Source organism: Trachurus japonicus, chromosome 14 (assembly GCF_045865225.1).
Source record: "Trachurus japonicus isolate A0001 chromosome 14, Traja_1.0".
In the NCBI taxonomy this organism is placed as follows: domain Eukaryota; kingdom Metazoa; phylum Chordata; class Actinopteri; order Carangiformes; family Carangidae; genus Trachurus; species Trachurus japonicus.
The window spans coordinates 15659108-15686185 of NC_140920.1; the positions used below are offsets into that span (position 1 = coordinate 15659108).

At 43.0% G+C, this 27078-nt stretch overlaps 3 protein-coding genes across 12 annotated transcripts; all 3 read left to right on the top strand.

The window, feature by feature from the left end:
- Nucleotides 1–61: 61 nt before the first annotated feature.
- Nucleotides 62–11402, top strand: map7d2a (MAP7 domain containing 2a). 6 transcript variants are annotated; one of them, XM_085797983.1, is made up of 18 exons: nucleotides 118–406; nucleotides 2103–2195; nucleotides 2663–2758; nucleotides 2870–2947; nucleotides 3471–3634; nucleotides 3860–3956; nucleotides 4733–4822; nucleotides 6619–6725; nucleotides 6850–6965; nucleotides 7525–7916; nucleotides 8002–8149; nucleotides 8244–8412; nucleotides 8494–8598; nucleotides 8687–8737; nucleotides 8948–8987; nucleotides 9654–10130; nucleotides 10197–10353; nucleotides 11058–11402. In XM_085797983.1, the coding sequence occupies exons 1-18, from the start codon at nucleotides 370–372 to the stop codon at nucleotides 11314–11316; spliced, it is 2676 nt and encodes an 891-aa protein (XP_085654109.1). In that variant the 5' UTR covers nucleotides 118–369; the 3' UTR covers nucleotides 11317–11402. The 6 variants fall into 6 exon arrangements, with proteins under 6 accessions (XP_085654111.1, XP_085654109.1, XP_085654108.1 ...); XM_085797982.1 differs by lacking the exon at nucleotides 4733–4822 and adding an exon at nucleotides 4054–4080 and having other exon boundaries at nucleotides 9654–10353; XM_085797980.1 differs by having other exon boundaries at nucleotides 9654–10353.
- A 3631-nt stretch (nucleotides 11403–15033) lies between these two features.
- Nucleotides 15034–23442, top strand: LOC146974529 (uncharacterized). Of its 2 annotated transcripts, none has more exons than XM_085797992.1 (10): nucleotides 15034–15090; nucleotides 16674–16735; nucleotides 17090–17818; nucleotides 18142–18786; nucleotides 21658–21770; nucleotides 21904–22015; nucleotides 22103–22181; nucleotides 22486–22551; nucleotides 22667–22816; nucleotides 22932–23442. In XM_085797992.1, exons 2-9 carry the CDS (start codon nucleotides 16695–16697, stop codon nucleotides 22805–22807), a joined length of 1926 nt encoding a protein of 641 aa, XP_085654118.1. In that variant the 5' UTR covers nucleotides 15034–15090; nucleotides 16674–16694; the 3' UTR covers nucleotides 22808–22816; nucleotides 22932–23442. The 2 variants fall into 2 exon arrangements, with proteins under 2 accessions (XP_085654118.1, XP_085654120.1); XM_085797994.1 differs by having other exon boundaries at nucleotides 17090–17788.
- A 492-nt stretch (nucleotides 23443–23934) lies between these two features.
- LOC146974530 (SH3 domain-containing kinase-binding protein 1) lies at nucleotides 23935–26759 on the top strand. Of its 4 annotated transcripts, XM_085796827.1 has the most exons (7): nucleotides 23935–24207; nucleotides 24560–24664; nucleotides 24829–24928; nucleotides 25366–25474; nucleotides 25560–25759; nucleotides 25896–25959; nucleotides 26069–26759. In XM_085796827.1, the coding sequence occupies exons 1-7, from the start codon at nucleotides 24150–24152 to the stop codon at nucleotides 26105–26107; spliced, it is 675 nt and encodes a 224-aa protein (XP_085652953.1). In that variant the 5' UTR covers nucleotides 23935–24149; the 3' UTR covers nucleotides 26108–26759. The 4 variants fall into 4 exon arrangements, with proteins under 4 accessions (XP_085652953.1, XP_085652957.1, XP_085652956.1 ...); XM_085796831.1 differs by lacking the exon at nucleotides 24829–24928 and having other exon boundaries at nucleotides 23945–24207; nucleotides 25367–25474; XM_085796828.1 differs by lacking the exon at nucleotides 23935–24207 and having other exon boundaries at nucleotides 24277–24664.
- Nucleotides 26760–27078: the final 319 nt, after the last annotated feature.

Here is a 27078-nt window from a genome sequence, read left to right on the forward strand (position 1 = left end):
TGGTCGATCGGTTGTAAACTCGATTATGTGCGCACCATCATCTCCGCTTCAGTCCCATCAGCAGCAGCATCTTCGTCCTCCTCCATCCTCACACACACACACACACGCACACACACACTCCAACCCTCTGCCGTCCTCTCCTCCATCTCCACTCCTCTTGAACGACCTCGGGACCGGAGCTGAGTGGTTATGTTGTCGTGTCTGTGCTCCGTGGCTGCATGCCGCTCAGACCGCTGCTGAGGAGAGAGGAGAGAGGAGCGGATACCTGCGCTGCAGCAGCATCGGCTTCACTGCAGAGTGTTTTGGGGGGTGACAACAGCCCGTCCGTTCATTGATTTGGGCTCATTCTGCTTGTGACAGACAGACACCATGGCGAAAACAGTCACATCATCCGCCGCAGTAGCAGGTAAGAAGTCTGTCAGTCCGCCCTGGCACCGTCATCATGCTCCCGGGCTCTGTTGTTGTGTTTGCGCCGCGGTTTAAAGCAGACTCATGAATGACGCAACTGACATTTGCAGCGCTTTATGTGCTTGATGCTGGCTGCGCAGTGGAGATCCGGCTTCACTCCTCTGTCTGTCCGCTCATTAACAGTGCAGCTTGTTTTAAATGGACGCTTGTTTGCATGCTACAAGGTGTATAGGTAAATATAGGATTTGTATTTCTTATAAAGTAAAGCCAAACACATGGCCTAATGTTGTTGTTTTTTATTATCACCGAGCAAAACAGATGGTTTCCTCTTTGTGTGGCTCTGCCTCCTGCCATTGTGTGATCTATACGTTTTCTCATATAGATACTGACATTAAAGGTGTAATTTAAGGGTTTCATTTGAAAGCGAAATCAAAGTGTGTGTGTTGCCATTTTCTGCGATGACGCCGCGACTCAATCGGATAAAAGGGTTCAAATGGGTGGAGGGAGGAGGATGGATTGATGCCTGTGCCACAGGACAGACCCATGGATTACACTGTATGGTTTGGGGAAAAAAACATCAGACCATTGTTTGATGACTTTGTTGGGGTGAAGACTGTTGCAGAGCAGGTTGAAGGTGATGATTTCACTTCACTGGTTTGGACCCTCCACGCCCTGAAAGAGGAGAAAGCAAGAGGAGTGACTGTACACTTGACCCTGTCACTAGTTCACTGCTTCATTGATAATATACTGGAAAAGGATGTTAGAAGTACTCACTGATAGAAATCTTAGACCAAATCAAGTCAAGGGGAAATAATGAACTGAAAAATTCTGCATTTTACTTTGAATTTTGTTGCAGAAACGTGTGTTTTTATAGGCCGGACATAGAAATAAGATATGTAGTGTGAGCAGAGTTCCCCTCACAGCTGTGAAAGCTACTGTAAATAGAGACCTGGATCATTAGAGGTGGACACTGTGGCTACTGAAAAATCAATAGGATGTGTTATCATGGAAAATTACAGATGCGACAAGTTGAACATGATGAATGAGTACAGTAATATGGTTAGTGAAGTCAAGTTGAGCATAAAAGTTGAGGTGAACGTGAACAAAGTGAAATACAGCAGCAGCAGCAGCAGCAGCAGCAGCAGTTCTCCTGACTGCCAAACCATATTTAAGTGGGAGTCAGGGTTGTCTGCCAGCCAGGTTTCAGTGCACAATAAAAGCCCTGACTGAAAAGAGAGTGATTCACTTGATCAAGTAAAGCGAGTGACTTTGTGTTGGCAGTCTAGCCTGACAGTGCACATACTGATTCAGTGAATTTTTTTGGAATTAAACTGTGAATTAAACTCTGTAGTTCACAGAGGTAGAAAGAGACAGAGTCAACATAGTTACTGGGCAACAATTGTCATCTCTCAGTATCTTTATTACATAATATTAATAATATAGCACTCACTTATTTAAAATTTAGTCTGCACTTTATTATTTTGTTGTTCTGAGAGTGACAGATGACAGATTTATTACAGTTCATGAGTAAACGTGTGATGTGCCTGTCTCATCTCTGATTTCACACACACATTCTATGGCTGTAACGTCTTATAGTCCATTCACACTGCTCACAACCGTTTTATGATATTAAAGTGATATTAATGTGACAATAGAGGATTACAGCTTCTTCTTTTATTTGTTTTGTGTGCCAGGAGAAAAGATGGCACCCCCATCCATTACTCTACTTCCCGACAAGAGATCTCCGACAAACAGTCACAGCTCTCCGGCCCGAACTGGAAAAACTAGTGAGTATTCCCCCCTCCCACCTCCCACCCTCCTGGGTCTCTGTCACATAATTCACACTTTCCCTCCAGGTCGTTTCGTCTGGTTGAAAATCAGTTATTGCACAATCATTTTGGATTATTTCACAACTGCTAGAGAATCATTACAGTCTGCACAGTGCGAGTCTGTAGGCGTCAACGCTTTGCAACAATAAGCAAAAGCTACATTCAGCATATGTGGAGTGAGTATCACATCAAGGACACTTTCCTCTCCTCTCCTGCATACTGCTGCAGTTTGCCCTTGGCATGAGGGGGGTGGGGGGGTACTTGGCATTTTGCAACACAATGCACTTAACACAGGGCAGAGGAGACGTTTCCCCCTGGTGGTCACAAAGCAGCGCTGCAGCTCAGAGCTGTGGTGCTGATGTCATGCCTCTTTTGGACAAAGCTGAGTGTGCTTCCTTCCTTTCCTTCTGTCGCCGTGTTTCCAGCTCCATCCAACACAGAGAGGAAGCCACAAATAAATGGGCACGCGTCCCCTTCACACTTAACAGCCAACAGCGGTAACAACCACGCAGGTAAACAAAGTAAGTCTCCCTGCTTGTTGGCATCTTTTTTTACACTGTCCCTTAGTTTGGGTTCATCATTGCCACCACAGGCATTGTTTTTCCTCTGTGACATTTTCATTCATCTTCCAGTTGTGGAGGGTTACATGAAGACGGATGACAGGATGCGATTAGCCAAAGAGAGACGTGAGGAGAGGGAGAGAAGTCTGGGTAGGTGATGTCCTGGTTTTATTTGGCACGAGTGCAAGTAAAGACGCTGATCTCATGAAGGGAGAAGCTCTGATATGCCTGTAGGTCTCAGTTTCCCCCTGCAAAGTTTCTTTTTTGCCTCTACAGTTTAATTGGCTGCGGAGAGAGCTTTGCGAACCAATCGAGGATTCATTTTGAGTTCACTGAGCTGCTGATATGATGAGCGTTGTCACATCAGAGAGTGTGGCAGCAACATAGAATAGTCTGCAAAAGTAGGTCTCACACTCAGAGTTAATCCTCTGGCTGCTGCGTTTGACTCATGGTGACAAGGATTTCTCTCTTCATGATCTGGTCTTGAGGTTTCGACTGAGATGAACTCAAATTCACTGCAGAAAAAAACTGGGAAATACATGCACCGTTTTTAAAAAAGTAAAATATTGATCAGATTAATGTTGCAAAATTAAAAAACAACAACTTTTATGTCTACTTTTTTTATATATCCTGAGAACCCGTGTCAGAAATATGTGTGTGTGATCTGTGTCAGCGGCCAGGGAGCAGCTGATCAGGGAGAAGGAGCGCAGAGCTCGGCTTCAGTACGAACGCACGGTGGAGGAGCGCTGGAGGCGGCTGGAGGAGCAGAGGCAGAAAGAGGAGCTCCGCAGGGCTGCAGTGGAGGAGAAGAGGAGGCAGCAGCTGGAGGAGGAGAGGGTCAGTTCATTCAAAATGGTCGGTTTCAGGGTTGTGACCATTCATGGAAGACATTTTATGAAATGTATCTGTTGCTATATAAAAACGATCAGAGTCAGACTCTTCTATTGAAGCCTCCGAATATAAAAAAGTACCTGTGGCATCAGTGTCGTACAGAGACACAACAAAGCCAGTGGTGAAGGGACAGCATGTAAATCAAAGTGGTTTCTGCTGTGTTGCCTTCAGGAGCGGTTGGAGGCCCTGATGAAACGATCTCTTGAGCGAAGCCTTCAGCTGGAGCAGAGGAACAAACGCTGGAGCCGGGGCTGCCCAACAGGAGCAGGTAAGGACCAAGCTTTGTGTTGGATCACATGGAAGGCAGAGGAGTTATACGTACATGTGAATGACCTCAAACACCATCTGTTTTTTTTTTTCTCCAGAGGGACTGCATTGTGCTGTATTTTTGTGTGAGTGAGTGAATGCGTATGTGCATGTGTCCTGCAGGTATGGTGACCTAAATCTGTCCACAAAGTCACATTATCGGGACTTGAATTCCTCGTGGGGACACAAAGTCCCCGTAATGTACGGAACCAAATTTTAAGGTGGGAGAAGATGTTTTTCGGGCCATGGTGAGGTTAGACTGTGAGGAGACGGTAATGTTAGGTTGGGGTTAAGGTTAGACAATGCAATGTCATGGAGAGACAACTATGACTCTGTGTGTGTGTGTGTGTGAAGGAGAGCCTCTCTTCTGGCCTGATTACTGCTGACAGCCTGGCTGCTGAAGTACGCATGAGCAGAGACGAGTTCCTGGTTTCCCACAGAGTCAGGATGGAGTTACATACAGCGTCTGTGCCGGTGTCTCGACCACACAAACTAAACTACATGTTATTAACTATTGTGGATCTGTCACTCTGTCTTTCTTGACGCCACCACACCTTGAAGTTGTCTGAACCTTTAGCTCTGACAACAAGTCTAAATCTCAGTGCATCCTGACACGGCTGCTGTTACTGTATGTGAACTCCCATCCAGGTCTCTACAGCCGGACGAGGAACTGCTCAGATCAACTGTTCATAATGCTCTGTCTGCTCTGCTCTGCTCTGCTCCGCTTGCTGCCTATAGGTGACAGTGAGAATGCCCCACTCCCTTTCTCTGCTGCCTCCGCCTTTTCCCATGGCATTGCCTCCCCCCTTCCTGCTGTCAGCGAATCTGGTAAAGTTAAGCCCCTGGTCCCCCCTTGCCCTTCCCAACTGTATCTCCCTTCCTTGTTCATCCAACAGTTTGACCGTGTTTGTGTTGGTTTGCCTTCGGGCAGGCTGAGACGTCAATTTAAGACCACAGGCAACATGTGTTGTCTCTCTGTGATGCATGTGTGTTGGACTTTAAATGCTTCTCTTTTTTTTAATATTCTATGCTTGTGAGAAATCTTTATGTACTTAAGGCTTTTTCATGTTTGCTGTGTTTGTGCTCTACTGCATTGTTGTTGTTTTTGAAAAAAAAAACTGTGTCCATAATAATTGTAGCCTACTAACATTTGTCCTGAATGATCTTAACCTATTTTTAACGCAAAACCAAGCCAAAACATCCCGATGTTGTTGCAGGACTTTTCATTACCTCCTCTCTTGTGGGGACGAACTCTGCAGTACGACTTCATTTGCAGCACCATGCAGAAAAGGACAGTTAAAACGCAGCAGCACGAGCTGTTTCATAGACCTCAGAGTCTTGCAGGCAGATTAAATCCTCGATGAAACACATCAACACATCAAGCCTCTGGATTAGTTGCCCCAGTAATTACAAAGAGGCCAAAGGGCACTGGATAAAATGACTTGAGAAACATAATGATCTCCGACACAGGGAGGTATTATAGTCACGCAGTGTGTCGACGTGCGGAGGAGTATCGGTGAGAGGCTCGATGTGTAAAAAGCAGCTAAGTGGTGCTGACTCCAGGTCTCAGGAGCCGACAGACAGTTTTGGAGATTAATCGCAAATGACCTAGAATCAAAATATGTTCACCAAAATAGACCCTGTCATCCCGATGAGATGGCTGCACTCTTCAGAGATTAGTCTTTACAGATGGTGACAGAGGGATGAGAAGTTACAAGAGGTGGAAAGAAAAGATGCAATCTGTGTTTAGGGCCTTCGCTTTTGTGATTGTGAGTTTGCACAGCATATCTGTGTGTGTGTGTGTGTGTGTACAGTATGTGGGTGTCTTCATTTGCTGTCGTCGTTGTGGGTGTGGCACAGTGACAGTTGTTGTTGGGATTCACAGCCGTGGCATGTGCGTGCCTGCATCACACCGCACAGTCGTCTACAAAGTCAGGGATTCACTTTTAGTAATGATTTTTTTAAAAAGACTGTGGCATGAACACACTGCACCATGTCTGACTGTTCAGCTGAATCAGGGACAAACATGTGCTAAATAGCCTGCACTGCCCAGTCAGGGCAAGTCTAATCAAGGGAAATCAATGATGTTGTTTCCTGGCAGAAACACAACAGAAAATCTTTCCCTTCATATCTGTTTGTCAGTGTCAGAAAGTCCAGCAGGGCAGAGCTGATCTGCGCAAAGCTCATTGTTGTATTTTTTTTTTTTATCCATTGCTGCAAAAAATAAACACAAAAAAGTCCCAGTGTTGAAAGATTTTCTACATTTGAGCTCTAGGTTTGCAGCGAAACAAGGGCTAAGAAACCCAACTAGAGCCACAGAGGAGGAACTATAATCACACAATTAAACAGTGATACTGATATCGCTAACGTAATTATACTGGAAATCTAATAATGTGGCTCAGAGAGCAGCCGGCTCTCATATTAATCTGTACTGCAGTATCATCTCTGCCAGCCTCAACAGTGAGTTTGTAAGCTTCAGCTGAATGCAACACACACTGTCTGGTCAAGCCCCCCCCCCCACCGCCACCACCACCACCACCCCCTGGCTACTGTATTTATATCCCTCTGTCACTGGTTATATATCAGTATTTGGTTTGATGAGCATCATGTTTGTCATCATGCAGCGCCCTGCAGCCCTCACAGGTCACCTTTCTGCAGCTCGCTCAACCCCGCAGATCACAACAGAGCCGGACTTCAGGGAGGCTCTCAGTCCACTCCCAACACCCCCAAGGTCAGTCCTCACACCTCACACACTGACACACCAACAACATCACACCTCCAGGAATCAAATATTAATGGAACGGAAACCTGATCTTATTGCCTGAAACGACTCACAACGACACTTGCTTTTACAGAAACAGCGGCTGCGCAGAGACAGAAGAACTGCATCACCAGGTTGTGGATCACCTGTGAGAAGATCTGAATCCCCTGCTAGTCTCACCAAGAACCTGGCTTCTCCTATTTCCTCTAAGTAAGACTACGGGTTTATAGTTATATAGTTATATATTATAGTTTATTTCAGACATGTTAAAAGAAATAAAACATAATACAGTAATGGACAGACATAACAAATAAAAACTTTGCAAAGACAACACATGAACAAAAATAAGATAAAATAATTGAAAATAAAGATTTTTTATTTTTGTTTTGTTTGTTTTTTTGTTTTTTCATATCCGAAAAGGAGTGGGAAGAAGTGAAACTTATTTACTCCCACCCCTTATTCATAAATTATCTATCACGCTTTCTTGTCATTATAATCTATACAATAAATTAATTTATGAGTTTATCTAGCTGGATTTATTCTAATATATTATCACTAATCTTTATCTCTCTGATATACATATATAGATTGATTCTAACATATTATCACTAATCTTTATCTCTCTATATAGTCATATACATATAAAGACATATACAAACATGATGTTGATGTTTCAAAGGAAGCTGTCAGCTGGGAACAATACCTTGTTTGCACAGCACTATTTTCTGTCCTGTCATGAAAACTTAACATCTGTGTTATCTATGTGCAGGCTGGCAACTAAGATACGTGCCCAGTCTCCTAACAATGCACATCAGTACCATTACTCCCCTACAAGACATCGCCAGAATATATCCACTGATGACAGGAAAGCAGAAGAAAAGAAGGTGGAGAAACCCAGCGAACAATCCAAAGCTGAGACTGCAGGGAAGAAGAACGCCGACGTCAACAGCACAAATCCATCTCCACAAGCCGACGGGAATGTGGTCAACGCTGAAAACACTAAAATAAGATCTCCAAAGGGGGAAACTTCTGATAAGCGCCTCAAAGGCGACACGTCTGAAAAGAATCAGTCGCCTGACAGAAAGGATCACATGTCTCCTAAAGTGGATCCATCAGAGAAGAAGATTCAGAGCAGCGTTGAGAATGGAGACGTGAAAAAAGGTGATGATAGTGGAAGGTTTGTTTCCTTAATCTGCGTTTAGTTTTTTTGAATAATTCTTACATGCCGTCTTTCTGTCTGTGACAGAATCAGCAACATGCACATCTACAGCGAAGGTGGCAGCTGGCACAACAAATGCAGAGGAGGCGACCAGGTTGTTGGCCGAGCGTAGGCGTCAGGCTCGAGCTCAGAAAGAACTGGAAGAGAAAAAACGTGAACATGAGGAAGAAGAAAGGTGGTTCATCGAATACATTGTCACTTAAATACTGTGTTTATAGAACGGCTATGTGTTTCAATGTATGTAATGAGTGTATGTGCCTGTCAATCAGACTAAAGGAAGAGCAGCTTAAGAAGAAACTGGCCCAGGAGCAGCAGCAGCAGAAGGAGGCGAAGGCTCAACAAGCAGAGCAAAAAGAAAAAGAGAAGAAGGAGGAAGATCCTCAAAGCGTGAAGAAGGAGGAGCAGGAGAAGGAGCTACAGACGGACAAAGAGGTCAGAGTGGTTTGTAGGTGAAGTTCTGTCGGTTCTGTTCTGTCTTCAGTTCTGGTTTTAAAACAGATTTCATCTCGAACTCGACAGAAAGACAAAGCCAAAGTCCAGGCTCAGGAAGACGCAGCTCGTCAACGACAAGACAGAGAACTGCTGACGCAGCAGGAGGAGGAGGAAAGACAGCTGAGGAAAAAGGTAAGTTCAAACAGAAAGGATGTCTCAAACACAAACTGCAACCTGACTGCCATGTTTTACCCTCCTGAATCCTTTGTTTTTTTTGCAGAGAATCGAAGAGATCATGAAGAGAACAAGAAAGGGTGAAGCTGACTTGAAGGTACTGTAAGAGACACCTTCTGCTCTCATACAGTTGACCTGCTGCCTTTACACACCTGCTAATTATGGGATTATTTTTCAATGTTAATAATATTCAATCTTTGGCTTTCTGTTACTACCTTTATTAAATTCTTCCGTTGGTGATACTTTGGTTTTGTGTTTTGATTACCACAAACGTTGACTCGATCGTCTCTGTTCTGCATTGGCTCAGACGGAGGAGCAGGTGGAGACGAAGTCCGTCTCGCCCCCAGGTTAGTAAGTTATTCAGTCACGCTGCAGATACCTCAGTTTGCTTGCTGCTCGCGCTCACTCCGCCCCTCGCTCTTTGCCTGGCAGCTGTTGAAATGCAAATAGTAGGACACATGCAGTTTTTTTTTTTATCTGAGCAATTTTGTATCTTATTTTGAGCATGCACAGCAGAGAGCTACGTTTTTATGAGTTGGCTTTTGTGAAATCTCAATAGGCGGCTGATGCCAATACATTCCCAGCTTTTTTATTATTGTCTTGTTATGTAATACTTCTGCTGCTTGAGGGTTATACAGCATTTTCTGGAATATGGAGCGGCAGCCAAGGACTATTGCTCTTGGTGCTGATAGAGATCCTTTTGCTTTAGAGCAGCATCATGGGAGATGGCTATAAAATTAGCTGCTCTTGAAAATGCCCTTGGAAGAATTATTCAGTCCCTCTCTCTCCAGGGGATTTGCTCTGTAGAGTGTGAGTGAACACTTTGTTTGAACTGTCCTGTGCTAGTACTCTCCTCATTTGGCTTCGTCCACAGTCAGCAGGAATATACTTAGAGCTGAGTCTTCATTTCAGACAAATTAATTGTTTCTTCCACCGTGAAATTTCATCAATGTTAACACAGGACAGTCCAAATAAAGTGGAGCCCACTCTGATGTTGTTTTTATTCTCCACAGGGGATGTAAAGACGGTTCAAAGTAATGCTCAGGTGAACGAGCGAGCATCCAAAAATGTTGAGTTTCAGGTTAAAGAGCAGGTCACAGCCCAGGTCAACACGAAGGAGGGTGCAACAGTAAAGAAAGAATCAGCAGCAGCAGCAGCAGCAGCAGCAGCAGCACAGGTCAACAGTCAGAAGAGTGTACAAGTTAAAAACAACACTCATCAGGTGATGCCGACACACAACGTCCCCGACAAGATGCTGGACGTCAAGCAAAGCAGTGACGAGCACGGCAGCCAGAATAACAAAGAAACCAAAGCCTGTGTTCTTAAACAACAGGGGAAGGAGGTGGAGATGAATGTAAACAAGCAGCACAGAACAACTACTGTTAAAGCCACAGACCAAATAAAAACAGAGCCAACCAAGGTGAAAGCCGACGCCAAAGCGAGCCAAAAGGAGGGCGCTGTGATGAACGGAGAGGTGAAGAATAAAGGAAGTGCCTTGATGAAAAACCACGTGACCGATGAGGGAAGCAAACAACCAAACCTGCACGCGTCAGCAGCCGAGGAAAAGGTGAAAGGAGGGTCTCAGGTCGAGGTCATCAGAGCCTCGGTGACGCCGGCGCCGGTGGGACACCTCTCGCCGCCGGTCATCAAGCTGGAGCCGCTGGATGTGAAGGGCACAGGGTCAAGTGATGAAGTGCAGTCCATGGAGGTCAGGTGAGTCATCACACCAGGTAGCTCTGGACTGAGACGAGTTAACCCTCCTGCTGTCCTCAAGGAAGAAAGGTAGGAAGGAAGGAAGGCAGGAAGGACGAAGGGAAAGAAGGAAGGAAGGACAAAGTAAAAGATAGGAGGAAAGAAGGAAGGGGAAAAGGAAGGAAAGATAGATGGAGGGAGAGAACAGATTCATTCAAGGAAGGAAGAAGAAGGGAAAGAAAGAAGGAAGGAAGGAAAGAAAGATGAAGGGAGAGAACAGATTCATTCAAGGAAGGAAGAAGAAGGGAAAGAAAGAAGGAAGGAAGGAAAGAAAGATGAAGGGAGAGAACAGATTCATTCAAGGAAGGAAGAAGGGAACGGAGGAAGGGAAAAGGAAGGAAAGAAAGATGAAGGGAGAGAACAGATTCATTCAAGGAAGGAAGAAGAAGGAAGGAAGAAGGGAAAGAAGGAAGGGAAAAGGAAGGAAAGAAAGATGGAGGGAGGGAACTGATTAGGTCAATTGGATCAAAAGAGGAAGGAAGAAGTAAGGACGAAGGGAGGGAAGGAAGGAAGGATGGAGGAAGGGAACAGAAGGACAACAGGAAGGTTAAATGTGGTTATTGCTGTGCTTAATCACCAGCAACCAGTGATTTTCAGTGACAAATTCAGTGAAATAGCCTGGATGTTATTAAAAGTCGCTGAGGTTTTTTATTGTTATATTTCAGCCCAGCTTCAAAGGAAGAACTGATCTCAATCCCAGAGTTTTCACCGGTCAACGAAACCCAGCACAGCGGCATGAGCAACACTCGCGCCCTGGAGGACCTGCTGGACCTGACGGGCAGCGTCACCTGCCCCAAACTGTCCACAGAGGGCAACATGGGCGACTGCAACAAGAACCTCATCGGGGGAGTTGTCAGTCCAATGACAGACTCAAAGCTCATTGGGGTGCCGTCCTCAACCTCAAATAAACTTAGCATCAAGTAGTTCGCTAACTCTGTCTTTCTCTTGCCCTCTCACTCCCACTCTCTCTCTCTCACACACACACACACACACACACACACGGGGGTGTCGCTTTAGTATTATGCCCCCAGTGTTGCTACGTTTATGGGAATAGAGCCATAGAGATTGACTTACAAAAAAAACAAAAAACCTGTAAACTATGACTTGCAATATAAACAAAACATGTCCTATATTATAGTCACATAGAAACTGACCATTGAAATGATTGATTATTGATATTTTTTGCTGAAGTGTGTGCAAGATGAGCACATTTGAGGGAGAAAGGTGTGTGTGGATATGTGAAATAATGACATAATGGACAAATATAATTTCATTATAGATATCTAGAAAACACACTATTGATAACATCCAGTAGCTTGGTAGGAATCTTAAATCTTCCCTGCACAGACTCCTTACTGGGTCCCAGTTCAGCCCCATTACTTACGTGATACTACTCAGAGCACCCATGTTTCTACTGCTGCCTGTCCAGCTGAAGCCCTTCAGGCTAAGTCAGCGTGTTGCTGGGAAGGCATGACCGTTTCATTTTCACAACAGCCTAATTTATAATACTTCAAAAATGCTCTTCATGCATGAACTGATGACTGATTTGTGTGAAAGTCAGTGGATTTCAAGCGAGGTCTGATGGTAGGATTGTTAATGCACATTTTCTCCTCGAAGCGGTGACTCCCTTTTTTCCTTTTTATCTCTAACTGGGACTTTATAACTGCACGTGAGTGAGAAAGACGAGTGTAAAACTTGTGACTTGAATGTTATTGCACTTTTCTTTTCTTTTTTTTTTAAGTGACATTAACACAAATTACATTACTAAACCTTTATTGCAGACTAGAGTGAATCGCTGACTTGAACTTTAGTGCAAAAATATAGTAACTGCATTCACAGAAATGTGTTTTACAGGCAAGAGGCCTTTTTTCAGTGATTCTGAATGGAGCTCTGATGACAAAAAGCTCATTTATGAAACGACTGGGACACGTTGGTCCCTGATGAGTTTCATGATGTTTTGCACTGTGTTTGAGTTGGTGTTTTTTGGTCATGTCGTGTCGCACAGCCAGAAAGAGTTTGGCTGGGAACATGTGAGAAGGGATTTACAGGTAAATCTTCCTCCTGTTATTTGAGTGAGGAAGCTCTTCAGCCATAAAAGGACCTTGTGTCTGTGTGCTTTTTCTCTCACGCTCTTGTGTTTCTGCATGAAAACATAAACGGTCTTTATGTTTCTCTAGCCTGCACATGGTGAGTTGTGGGCCTGCATTGGCATCACCCTCCTGTAGTTTTAAAGCACCATGAGCGTAGGAGAAGTGAGCGAATGAGAAACATGGACCAGATGGTTGGAACCAAAGGAAATGTGGTTGGCAGCAACAATAGTGGAGCCGTTAATGCGTTGGAGGTGCAGCGGCTGTCTGAGCTCTAATGGTGGTCACCTAGGCACAGCTAATGGATGCATTAATCTATCAGACATAGAGTAACATACAATAGATTCCCATCAATAGATATCTGGTTATTGACTTGTAAGAGTGAAGTGCACTCACGGGAATGTCTGCTAAACAATCAACTTTGAAATATGCCCTGTAGCTATAAAGATGCTGTACTCTCTTAAGTCTGTTTTGTTGTACCCTGTGGTCCTGTAATAGGAATCAGCCCCTTTAACTTGTTGAGCAATTCATTCAATTGATGACAACTGCAATTTTCATCATGTGTCATATTTAAATGTCATTTCAGTAGATGCCTTATAAGGGGCTGGTTAGTTTCTTCATTTTTGTGGTAAAACACCTGACGGTCTTCTGGCTGTGTGTGTTTATCCTCTCTGTTTGGACACTGGAGTTGTTGTGTGTGACCTGTAATACTTGAACCTTGATTTGAACGCATCATGTTGCAAACAGTTGTTCATGTTACCTTTACGTCACTTTATGAGGTGACGTTAAGAGTTATGTTTTTGAGTCAGTGCATAGCCTGGACAGGCTTTCTGGATTGTTTCAAGTGAAGAAGCCATGTTGTAACACACAATACTGAAATTTAGGATTTGCTGTATATTTTGCAACATTCAAAGTCCACTTGTACTCCAACTGCAAACACTCTCTCACAGCCAGACTAACTCTTTAAGTAATGTAATTTCTGTAGACATTGTGCATGGTAAGCATGGTCATGATAATGTTATCTGAAACAATAAAAATAAAAATGAAAAACAACCTCATAATTCTGTGTTTTTGTGTGTTAATCCATGTTTTTGGTGTTACACAGATAACCTGGATAATATGCATCATATATTTTAATCACAAGCATGACACTGCATAAAAGACAAAACAAATCACTCTAGATTTAAACTCAAATTCCAGTAAATGCAGTCTGATAAGATAGCCCTGCTGTCTTGGAGAGTTGCTGGCTCTCTGAAGACTTGGAGGATAATGGGTCGAGCTTGTGCTATAGGTGGATATATAGGTGTAAATCTATAAGCAAAGAGGTTTCAGGAACCACATACACACACATTACACATTACCACATTTACATCCTCTCCACTCCTCCAGGAAGAAAGACTGTGCCTTGTGAGCATGCGATCACCTCTGGTTGTTTACTTCTCCCCATCCTAACACCCATTTCATCACTATGAGTATATGGTCTCATTGGTCTGTGATCTTGACTGCTGTGCCAGTCAGCATCCTGCAAGCTGTCCCAGACACATCATATAAACAAGGGGCACGTTCCTCACCTATAAGTCAACGAATTAAACTATTTTAAGTAAAGTAAAACATCTGGGCTTCTTCAGGCACACACAAAATGAACACCTGAAATGTTTTTTCTCTGTCTTTTTGATTGTTGTAAGAGTTGCACAGTTATGTTCAAAGGAAGCTACTTCAGTCTGTGTGAAAACCTCTACATTTATTCTGTAGACTTGAAATCTGATCATTCATATAGGTAAACTCATTACACCACAGTGTAATAGATTAAACGACACAGTAGTATAAAAAATAGAATTAGCCTTACCTTAACCAGGAGGCCTTGGGCCCATGGATGTGTTATGTTAGAGGGGGACTTTGCAAGTCCTAACCCTCCTCCTGGCCATCATGTGCAGTAGCCTATTGTTTACAACAAAACAGGTGAGAAATCAATCCATGAAGCGGTGGATAACGTTATTTATCATGATATTACGATGTATGTATTTGTGTAGTCGTAGCCTACCTGTCATAAACAAAAGGTTACGGGTTGCGGGGCGCGTTTGTGTGGCGGTGCTGCAGAAACCGGGTTGGCGGCTCTGATCTTACCAGGTTGGTTTTCAGCCAAGAGACACTAGGTGGAAGACAGAGAGCCTCATTCTACTTCTAACAAGTTACAAGTCATTTATTTAACCATCACAATTATTCTTTTAAGATGTTTAAAGATTCTATTAAGATATTTTAACTCGGCCTCCAGACAGACGTGTAGTTCACACTCCGGGCCGCAGGTGGCGCAGGCTGCAGCCTCCTGTACATGAAGCTGCTGAGGACGAGCGACTAGCAACAGCTTTTTTGGGGGGGTTTGTTTGTGTTGTTATTATGTATTATAATTATTATTTATTATCATTATTATTATTGTTGTTATTATTATGGGAATAGGTGACTGTGGCTCTCACTCCAGCGCAATAGGGGGCGGTAATGCGCCTTAACGCTGGTGCCGCCCGCCATAAATGACACAGAGGAAGAAGAAGCCAAGGAGCAGCAGCTGAGTGTCGCAGTCGCCCGAAGCTGTGACGGACTCGACGCTTGGTTTTCGGTAAGTTGTTGGAAAATCTTAATAATTACACGTAAGGGTCGATTAAGTTGACTCGTCTGTATTTATTTTGTCCAACCTGCCGCTAAGATGGTCCCAATGACTCTGGATGCCATTTTCTGAGAGCAGCGTTATTATTAGCAAAGGAAAACCCCAGGCTGGCTAGTTTAGCTTAGCTTAGCTTAGCTTAGCTTAACTTAGATAAGACTGCTCGACCCAGTGGTGCTAAATATAAACCAAGCCAGAAAATGTAATCTCGAATCACTTTAAAACTGCTTACTACACACTTGCAGGGTTGTGTGCGCACAGAGAGGACAAAAATAATGTCTGCATCGTGTTGTTTGTCCAACTCGCTGCTGGTCGCTCGGACTAAAGATGGAGGCCGGTGAAGGATCAGAGCTGAAACACAATCAGCGGCCTCCATTGAAAACACCCAAGTTAGATATGCTCTTCTCTCATTTGCATTTTTTTCGTTGCCTCATAGACTGGTGGTGTTGCCTATGTTATATTAAACATAACGAGACTGTACACGTCCCTGTATGGTAATGTGGTTGATAACCACCGAGATAAAAAGGAAGAAAGCTGATGAGTTACGCCACCATGTGCAGATAATGTTTTGTAAGTAACATTGAGTTTTTTCTGTCTTGGATTTCAGGCCGGCTGTGGTCTGCAAAAGGTAGCTATTAAAGTAGAGAAGAAAAATTAAGATATTTGGACGTAATGAGCAGATTTCCGGGTTTGCACAGTTCATTTTTTGTTCCTGGAAATTGTTGTTTGCTCAAGACAGACTTGAAGACTTGACTCGGCAATCATTTAAACAATTGAAAGTAGCAGCTGTAATGTAGTGTCAGCTGTTCTCCGAGACACAATTGATTTGATTAGACAGGTGGGCTATTATCTATGAGTAGTATATGCCTTGGGCTTGCTTTTTAGACCTTAACTGTTAAGGACATGCTGTTGTTTAACCTGACCTACTCTTAATGCTGCTTTTCAAAACATTTATTAAACGTTTTGGTGATGCAAGGCAATTTATTGTTACATTTCTACTACAACATTAAAACAATGGTGTGTTTTTTTTAATGTAAATTTGAATGATGAGGATTTTGTGTATTGTTTTCTGAGATGTATTTCTGTAGTTAGGAAAAAAAAGGTATTTTTTGCCTTAATATAGATAAGACAAGACAAGACAGGAAAGTAAGGGAGAAAGAGGGGGTGCCACAGCAAATGGCTACAGGTTTGAACTAAACCCATGGCTGCTGCAACAAGGACTATGCAGTACACACTTTGACCAGCATTTACATTAAAAAAAAAAAGATTAAGCAAATTAATTAATTAACAGGCAGTATGGTAGAAGACTAAAATAAACTTAATTGAAGGTGATGAGTTTGGTTCTTATTTTGAAATGGTTGTTCAAAAGACTCAAGTACGCAACCAACACCTGGCAAAGTGACTTAGCCTCAGACCATAAATTCCTGGTGTCAGCTGTGGAGTCAGGGCAAGTCGAAGTTTGTTGTCTGCTTCGAATCTACCGTTATATCTGCGTACGGCTGTAAAACTCTGGTGTCTTTTTTTGTTGTTGTTCATAGATAATTCACCCACTTCCAAAGATGGTCCGACCACAGTTTGGACCACCGCGCATGAAGCCAAGGTAATATATCTATTGATCATGTCAAATTGACATAATTGCTACATCTTTATGTGTATTTATAGTTGTATGAGACTGATATTACTTATTATTATTATTATTATTATTATTACTATCATCTTTATAATTATTGTTGTACTATGCAGCTTTTCATATTATTTGGAAGTTTAGTCTTATTTCGTGTGTGTGTGATTATTTTATGTGGCTTTTAATGGACCCCAGGAAGAGTAGCTGCTACCAGGTGTAGCAGCTAATGGGGATCTTTATAAAATCAAATCAAATATTGAAGCTTGCTTTTTTTTTAAATGATGGCGGCATGTGTTGTAATCCTGTCTGTTTTTTCTTGTATCCCATCAGACCATATGGAGATGGTCATGGCGGCATTGGGCGGAGTGAAGGGAATTACAACCCAAACTCCAGAGGCCGAAGAGATACCCAAGGCTACCCAGTGAAGGGGCCTTTTAACTGGAGAGAATCCAGAGGCAGAGGACGACCCCCGGTTGTCAAGAGAGTCCCCCTGATGGGAGAGCAAAGGGAGCCACATTTCAATCACTGGAATTCCCCAAAACAGGATTCATTTCCACCGTACCATCCCAAAATGGAACCACACCACAGCCAGAGGAGGCCGTCTCCATCGAGGCCAAACCGCTCCCCCCATGGTCACCATCAGTCATCCTCGCGCAGTCCTGCGCACGGATCCCCAGGTCAAAGAGGGCCGCCGTTCCACGGCCACCCCTCAGGTCACAGGTCCCCCTCCCCGAGACATTTTCGCGACCACCCAGTTGATAGGAGGCCAGGCGGCGGCGCTACACAGGCCTACCAGGGGTCTTTTAGAGGCCCCAAAAGGCAGACAGGTTCTCCCCATCAGGAGCAGCGGAATCGGGATCCTCGTGGGAATTACAGCCCCAGAGAAAGGCCCTTTGAGCACTCAGGTCATGGCATGAAGCGCTGGAACGAGGCTGGAGCCTTCTCTCATCCACACAATGGAGAGCACAGACCCTCTGGGTCACAGAGGAGCCCCAGAGAGATGCATGGGAGAGGCTCGTGTCCAGAGAGGTACAGGAGTGAAGCAACAATCCCAGCTGGGTAAAATTATTAAAGAGGAGGCCCGAAGCTGGCCCAGTCCTACCAGTCACAGGGGGTCGTAATGGTTACCTCTACTCTGCCCCAGTCCATAGTTATTAGAGGGGATTAACGGGGGTCTGATATAATTGTGGTTTCACCTGCCATTGACAGGAGTGTTACATCTGTAAATGCTCTTTGAAAATTTACTTCTCCTACCTGTTTCATTCTGACATGGCATTATGAAGGGGCAGCATTAAGATAAAAGTTAAAAGTTCCGCCTCCCACTTAACATGGCAATGGATCTCTCATTGTAATGATTTCTCTATTGTTTGATGGATGTGCAGGTGGTCATCTGAGCAAGACTCCAGACGGCAGCGCGGTCCGGTTGAGAGGCAGGGCAGCAGATCCCACAGTAGGGAGAGGGCACAAGATGTCCCTCACCCGCCCCCTTTCAGATCCCCCTCATGGAAAGGAGGCCCGCCACAGTCATCGTCCTACCACAGGGGTCCTCCGGAGAGGCAAGTGGCAGGACCCCGGAAGAGGAGGATGTCAGACATCAGCATGCCCTCCCCAGACCCTGATCTGGAGCATGGCAGTCCCAAACACCTTCGGAGAGAGAGACCTCAACTGCTCAATATCCCCAGGCCCTTTGGTGGTAAACCTTTGTCTCTTAGGGATAAAAGTTACATGGTTAAGAACAGACAAATCAGAGCAGAGTCTCTCATGAGGCTCAGAATACCTCCGTCTGTGAGACCCAGGCCTCGCTTCGGCGACTCCAACTCACGAGGAAATGTCAGCTCTGTTCTTGCTATCAGGAAGAAACGTTTCCAGTCAAATCCTGTTCCCCTGAAAAAGCTGGAGCCAACAAGGAGGGAAAGATCATCACAATCCCCCTCCAGAGAAGACGATGGCAATGGCAGCAAGTCTTCCCGAGATTCTGACACAGAGAAAGAACAGGTGGAGTCTCGCCGGTCCTTGAACGCACACAGGTACGGTATTTTCCTTGTAGCACTGTTCGCAGGGGCTTGATGATGATTAGGAGGTCAAGAAAGAATGTCTCAATGTGAAGGGGGTGCCAGCTGTGGAAAATGGAGATGTCGTGTCGGGCTAAATGTGCTACACTGATTCAGTTGATGAAAAGCTGCAAAAGCTCTGAAAAGCCTCCCTGTCTGCGCGCTGCCTGTGATTCAGATATCTTCCCATCACGTTGGCTGAAGAGAAGGTGCTAAGTTACACAGCATATCAATAAAACCAGCCTGTTATAGAACCTGACAAAATGTTAAAAGCCCTTGATGAGGGGAGTGGAGTGGTTGATCAGTTGATCTCGGCAGTTTAAAGGATTCAACAAGTTGTCAGCACTGAGTGTCTTAAAGAAAGAAATTGTCTACGTCACGTTGTGAAGACGCCTTCATCCACAGTAGAAAACAAAATCTGAAGTTACAGCATTTCACGTAAAACGGTATACCTGTGTACACAAAACAAGGACACGAGGAAGACAGCATTTAACATGACCTAAACAGAAATCACCACACTGGGCCTTGTTAAAATCTTGACAACCTGTCAGCCATACATGGACCATGGGAAAAGAGTTGCATCAAATGGATATCCATCACTGAATGATGATTGTACAAGGCACTAAGTAAAAACACGGGACAACAGTCAAGTCAAAGTCAAGCGGCATGTTTGATCAAGGAGTTTCCAAAAACAAAGTTAGTTTAAAGTGTCATGTGTTGCACTAATCACGGCATGATCAAGATGGATGATGGTGATTAGTTCGGACAGAGATAATGAAAGCCATAAAACAATGAAGAGGAATTTCTCTTGCTGGATGTTACTAGTCACCATCAGCATTACAGAGCAACATGCATGTGCATTAATTCTCACTGAAACTAATACAGAACTCATGCAGAGGTTGACATTTCTGACTTCATTATTTATGCACATTAAATGACCAATAATTCAATTAATTTTCATAAAGTTCCACTGTCTTTATAATAGAAGTTAAATAACAAAAACAGTTAAAACCCAAGACAAAGATTTTTAAAATTATAAATTTTTTTTGGACTAATGAAGCACGCCAGTCACCATATACAGGAGTTTTTTGGTCATCACATTCACCATAGATCCTGATTAATCCGTGAGTCACTCTACCTGTGAGCAAAACCAATTAACGTATACCAGAAGGATTGGCTCCTCTGAATGAAATGCACTCCTCTGCACCAACTGAAACGTGACGTCTTGTGGATAGTGCTTCCTCAACGAACGAAGAGGAGCCTGCTGCTATGCAGCACTTCATACAGTGCATCTTAAGTACTGGAGTTGTCTTCTGCACTGCAGTCAGAAGAAGTCTGCAGATGTTTCTTACTGCTCCAACACATCAGTGTGTGACAGACAGGAAACTATCTTGAAGCAGATTGATGAAAATCCCTGAGGGTGGTTTGCTCAACTTCTCAGTCAAACCAGAGAACATGTCGCTGCTAGATGTCCAGCTCTGTTTCAGCATTGATGTGAAAGTCTAAAAAGGGGCCAAACACAAGTGGAGGAACAAAACAGAACCAAAGGAAAGGATTTTAAATAGATAACGAGATGAGAGGAGATATTGAAAGTGGACTTCATACTGTGTGGGGACAGAAGAAAGATCAGCCTGCTCTTTGAAGCCTTACTATACCACCTTGTTATATGCTTATCAGCATGAAATCATGACAGGCCAACATGTATGGTGGTCAGTACCTGTGTCTACTGGTGTGTGACCTAATTTTAATAACCAGAAGTGTGCATCCTCTGCCTGGGGGAAATCAAAATATACCATAGCTACTTTACACAGCCAATACAAACCTGTATGTCACCCTGAGAAGATGATGTGATGGACAAATCTTGGCATTTTATCCGACTGTAACTTAAAGCTACTATACGAAGAGGAGAAGAGCACTGCACAGGCTCCTCGACCCTGTCTTTATCACAAGTACCAATGAGACAGTCCTCAGTGTGATTTCCTTTTTCTAAAGCATGCCCAACGCCTAACATTTTAAAGAGCAGAAGATCTGAAGGAGTAGAGGTCTCCCTTGAAGGCTCTGCAAAGCCTTTTAAAATTGGCCTTGAAACCTGGACACGTCTGTGGGCAGACACCGGATCATCTCTTAAAACCACCGAGCAGCTTTCAAGAAGAAGCTGACGTAATCGCCTGCCTTCATGTGTTCACTTCAAAACTGCAGACATCTACCAAGGCCCAAATCTCCTCTTTCTCTCTGAGGTGCATGTTGTGAAACCCTGTGGATGATGAGCCCGATAAAAGACAACTAAAGGAACAACTAAGAATAACGTGACGATAAGAACCTCTGAATGTCAGGCTGACAGTGAAAACGAGAGTATTGTCCTCCTGCGCTCCTGTGAGAGGGATGATAGAAGATTTGGTGATGTGATCTAGACCGATATCTTAAAAGTCCTCCAAGATTTGCCCACTCTAACAATCACTGAGTAAATGAAGACAGCTCAGATTGATTCAGGGTACAAAAATAGGAGTAAAGGAGCATGGACAGTCCATGGTTTTTGTAAGTACCCATGTGATGCGTGACTTTATGATCATTTATCTGCCTGCCAAACAATGCTGATCATTACTGGTTTAGATTGCATTTCGTCTAAAAGCTGACAGGTCGATTTGACGTAAAAACATTTTTGTACATTGTTTTATTTTTTACTTGCCTGTTCCTCTAAATACTGCGATGCCTTGAATGATTGATTATTGAATGAATTATTAATGTATCCAGAATGCATTAAAGATGTTTGTATACTGCTGATAACCTGATGTGATGCTAGGACAGGAATGCCGATGTCCTTAACACTTCCTTTGTGACACTCCACAGATCTTCTCCCATAGAGAAGCGTGACCTTGTCGTTTTGTCCCACTGGCCGCCCAGGCCGAGCTCGTCTAAGGACGGCTCACCTCCAAAAGAGCACAGCCCAAAGTCAAAGGCTGGTAAGTCAATCACTTTTGTAATCTTTTGTGTAATTGTTTTTGTAATCAATTTGTTTTCCTTTCTTGCTCTTAATGTGTAGGTTTTAATGTTTTAACTTGATGCTATGGGGATTATTTCCTAATTTTTTCTTAGACCGCAGCTCAGATGAAGAGGGTGCATCGAACAGTCGTCTCTCAAAGACAGATGATACCAGATCATCATTTGAAGACAGAAAACGGGGACAACTGGACAGGAGGATATTCAGGTTCATGTCTTTGCACTTTCTTTCAAACTATGGAATGGTTCAATGACTATCATTGTTAAATGCAGGCTTGTTTTTCTTTTTTTGCAGGCCATTTAATAATGTGATGCAGGAGAGCTACAGATCTGGGAGGCCCTTCAGGCGACCGGGACCTGGAGGACCCATGCAGGTGAGAGAAACATCATGTCTCAGTATGTGATGCATCAGTGGGTAGTGTGCAGCAAAGAAATTTGCCATGTTGCATTTTTGAAATGCTTCAAGGGTTTTGTAAATACAATGCATAAAGATGCAAGGACGCAAACCATCAATAGAGGTTTGCAGCTAAAACATCAAGAACATTTTCTTAATTCAGTCTGTGGGCCACAAAGATCAACACTCAATCATTGTAAACGTATTTTTCGGGCTCCTCGACAGCATTGATTTAATTTAATCAGGAACAAATAAGAATACTAGCTTATTGTTTTGTTTTACAGAGACTTAGAGGTGGCCCAAGGAGGCCAGGTCCTGAACTGACGCCAAATGTGAGAAGACCACTCATGGTATGTATGAGTAACTCTTAAGAGTTTATTACTTGTTATGGAAAATATTAAATTTTTTTTTTTTTTCTTGATGATTAATTTGTGAATTTTGTATGTGTGTTTATTTTTTGTAAAGGAGAGCTTAGTGCCCCGGCCCTTCCCAAATCAGAGACCAGTGTTCAGAAAAAGTCACAGCATCATGTCCAAATACCGCAACATGAGAGTGCTGCGTCAGCGAGTGCCGTACAACCGAGGACCGAACCAACAACGCTGGTGATAATCTCTGGTGAGAAAACACACAGTGTATGTCAGTGTTATAACTGTGCTATAACAAAGCGTCAGCCTTTGTCAAGCTCTTCAAGAAATGTTGTACTGACAGTTTTGTCCTGATCTTGACACAGGTTCCTTCATCCTGCAGATGCAACACTGGAACACGCCGGGTGGCCTGCACAGCCCTGTCTCACTACAATCCCTACGTACCTGTAGATTATTGAAGTGAAGTGTTGTTGCTTACATTTGTTAAATTGCATCTTTGAAGTACTGCAGTCATTTGTTTTAGACTATTTGTAACATATGCCATTGTATTATATTCTACTACCAGCTTTTTTTCTGGTGTATTTTGGGAATTGCTGGTCGCAATCTTGGCAATCTTCGTTTTACTTGCGTAGTCTTAGCATTATTTGTTTACCAGCACCGATCAATTTCAGGTTTGTTAAGTCCAAGAAATTTTTACTTTAACATCTCTCTTTTATTGTTTGCGATGACGTATCACAAGGTGTCATACTTGACTAGTCCTTGTTGTTCTATTTAGAAACATGTCTACTGACACCGACACTACTTGTAAAACTTGTATAATCACATGTTGAGTTTATTGTTTGAGACCTGAAGTAAAGTTGGATTTAACAAGCTCTATTTGAGAAGAGTCTGTGTTTGATTGTAGAGTTGGACAGAATCAGTCCTGAGTAGTATTTGTTTTTCTTTGTTTTGTTTAAGACATGGACTCAGAATCTGGTTTATTAAAATAATTTTGTCTGCCAGTAGAGTTATAGATATGCAAATTATGATTTAAAAAAAAAATCCTCGCTACAAACAATGACTCTTGACAGAAAGGGGTGTAACCTGTGAGAGTAATTCTGCTTACATACCAAGATTTGAATATTTCTGTATTATGAGCTTTATAGCCTGAAGAGAATCTAACATCACACACAAATCTTATTTGATTTACTCGATTTACCATCCTTCAATACAAATGAAAGAACTGATTTCCCTCTACTTAAGCAGTTTGGTATTTTATGCCCACTGGGTTTGGCTACACTGACACAAAATGCTAAACCATGGTTAAAATTAAAGCTGCTAAGCCCCTCATATCCCAATTAAAACAGCCCCTGAGCTTCCAGAAGAATCATCACCCTTTACTTTCTTTCTCGTGTCTAGTTCAAACATCACTTCTTGTGTAACTGCACCCGAGTTGTCCCTTTAAACACCTCTCTCGCCCTTCGCTCTGCCCCTGTGATATTTGTGAGCAGAGCTGCTCTCCGCTCTGTCCCGAGCTAAACTTAGCCCTGACAGTACCACTCGTCATCACAACATACTCCACAGACCACGCTGGGCTACAATGGATGGTGTCCAGTTACCGCAGATGCTGCTGTATCTCACCGGTGACACTGACAAAACAAGGTGAGTGCATGCACCAGATCCTTCACTGTAACTGACAATAATCTGGTAATTGGTTTAGTATGTTTACTAATGACCTTTCTGTGCATCGGTTCCAGCATGTGTTGCATATTTGTTCACGGCTGTGGCCTGAGAGAAAACAGCTACCTCTAACGTAACACCCGAATTTAGTCTGATAAAGGAGTATCGCACTTTACAGACTCAAGTTGCTGAATCATTAATCACAGGAAATAGTTAAAGAATCGCCTCTATTCTTCAGTGGTTGAATCTGTAGATAGAAGGTGTGGCATGAGGTTTGTAGTGAGATGACTGTTGATTTCTGCTCCACTGACTTGCTCCAATCTGTCATTTGTAGATGTAGACTTAAAGACTCTGCAGGTTTTTCTCTCTTTCACTCTCTACACTACACTGTATTCCTCTCTTGTCACGATGGGCAGCTATAGCTCAGTCCTCATTCCTGGTAAGCCTTAAGCAACTGTTGCTGTTTGATGTGTCATTTGAAATACTACCACGCTTGAATTTTTCATACAGTACATGTTATAAAAACAAAACAGAATGAAAGTTAATGCAGGCTCTGGAACTGAAAAAATATATTTTAACATTCATTCTCCGTTTCTCTCAAAGACACTGAAGAGTTTGACTCAATTGTGTCAGTGGCGGAGAAGCTGAATGAGCAGGCAGCTCGTGGCTCAGATGAGAGGTTACAGTCAGAGCTTCAGACTCTGGGAAGTATACAGTACATTTTTAATGAATAACAGTCATCTGACAGTCAAACCATTCTACCACTACTTCATCCAGTGAAATACTACTATACTACTACAATACTACTATAGCTTGGCTCGCATATAAAGACTGTGTGGTGTGGTCTATTTGTGTCCCATCTGTCCTTGGGATAAATTTAACTGCCTCATACACAAACAGCCACGTGCAGCAGCTGGAGATATCGACTTTGACTTGAGTGTCAGAAGGTACTCGCCCTGCATCAATATGAGCTTTAACTTAAATATTTTACTTTCAAGGGCCATCACTACAATCATTTGTTACTAACCTAACACCCATGTGAATTTTTTCATTGTGGGCTCCAAAAGCTGATTTTATTTTCACGCATTCGTAGGGCGAGGTACTGGTAGATCAGCTGTCTCAAACTAGACTGAATTTACAGGTAACACTGATGATGGAGGAAGAAAGAAAAGAAAACCAGAGTGAACTGGAAACTTCAACACCTCAGGAAAACTCTCAGGAGACGAGTCAAAATGAGTCGGTCCTGCCTGTAAGAAAAACTTCTTTGCACTAAAAACATTTCTATTGATATTTCAAGTTTTGCTCTGCCTTTAATGTTGGGTTATTCTCCACAGGCAGCGGTACCCAAAAGTGAGACCTACTCCGCTCTGCTACCAAAGGCTCTGTCTGCAGTGCTACATTCAAACCCAGGCCTCAAATTGGACCCTCAGCCTAGCGGAAACCCAGCCAAACGTGCTTCATCCAACCTGGAACAGCTGCAGACAGAGCTGAGGGACCTGAGGGATCAGTTTGAACAGATGAAGAGTCAACACAAGTAAAAACTTTGTCTCTCTCATCCATGTTCAAATTGGATAAAATGTGATTGCCCAACCTCACATCTCTGCCTCTGCTGTGGTTTCCCACCATGGAGTTTGCTTACTGTGCTAATTTGACCATATTTTGTGTTTCAGCAAAGAGATTAAACTGCTGATGAACGAGCTCGATGAGGAGAAGAGGATTCGCTTGACTTTACAGGTGTGAGACGCAGGATCTAAATACAATAGCATTATTAACCCATATAAACTGGACAGAGCCACTGTGAGCTGAGGACAATACACTGATGATGAGTTTTGTTTTGTCACAGATGGAGATTCAGCGTATGAAGAAGCACATGTCTAAATGAGCGGTGTCCTGATTTGACAAAGAGGTCCCCTTGTTTCTGAGTCATCCACGCTCCTTTTCGATGTAAACGTCGCATTTTTTTTTAAAAGCCTCTTTGCAATTCGTCCACTTTTTTGTCGGAGAGCTGAAAGGCCAAGAGGACTGAGTGTTTTCACTGAGTCGTTGCTGACAATGTAAAGATGAGGCACAGCAGGAGCAGACCTGAAATGAGAAAAAAAAACTGCCTCATGATCCTGTCAGACCAAAATTATTGGCTGACGAATGTTACTTACACATTCAACGGTCTTGAGGTTTTCCATTAAGAGGAAAAACTGTTTTCTCTTTCCTGGGAGAACCCAGGTTTTGAATCACAGCTGATGTGGGAGTGAACATGCCAATTATTTGGTTTTCAGTCATTTTTTCCTTCATCCAGCTTTATAGGAAACACATGACAGTGACTCAGGCAGAGGCGTTTGGGAGTTAGTCCGCAAAGCCGAGGGCTGAGCTGTTATTTTCTAATGATGATGTGATGTAGTGGCACAAACATGAAACTTCTTTCATATTTAATGTGCACATAAGATGTATATATTTAAGAAAAACATTGTACTAGTTTGACTGAGGTGTCAGTTGATTTATTGGCTGGTGATGTGTGAGATTATGATGTCATTAAAAATGCTGGATTTTGCCATTTGTAGACTTGTTTGTTTTATTATCAATTATTCATGATGGATTCTAAATAAATATAAAGATACTAATTACATTGTATTTTAAAGAAAAACCATGTGCCTGAGGTGACCTGTCATTTGAAAACATCTGGGATCCTTTTTCTAAATGTGTCAGCATTGTAATTTTTTGAAACATGAATTAACAACCAATACAATCTGTTAGGCTATGTGATGTACAGCATGCCCTGTTTTAAATTATACTATCAACATAGAGACAGAACAAAACAAAACTTGAAACAGAAAGACCATAAAACAGAAAGAAAATACA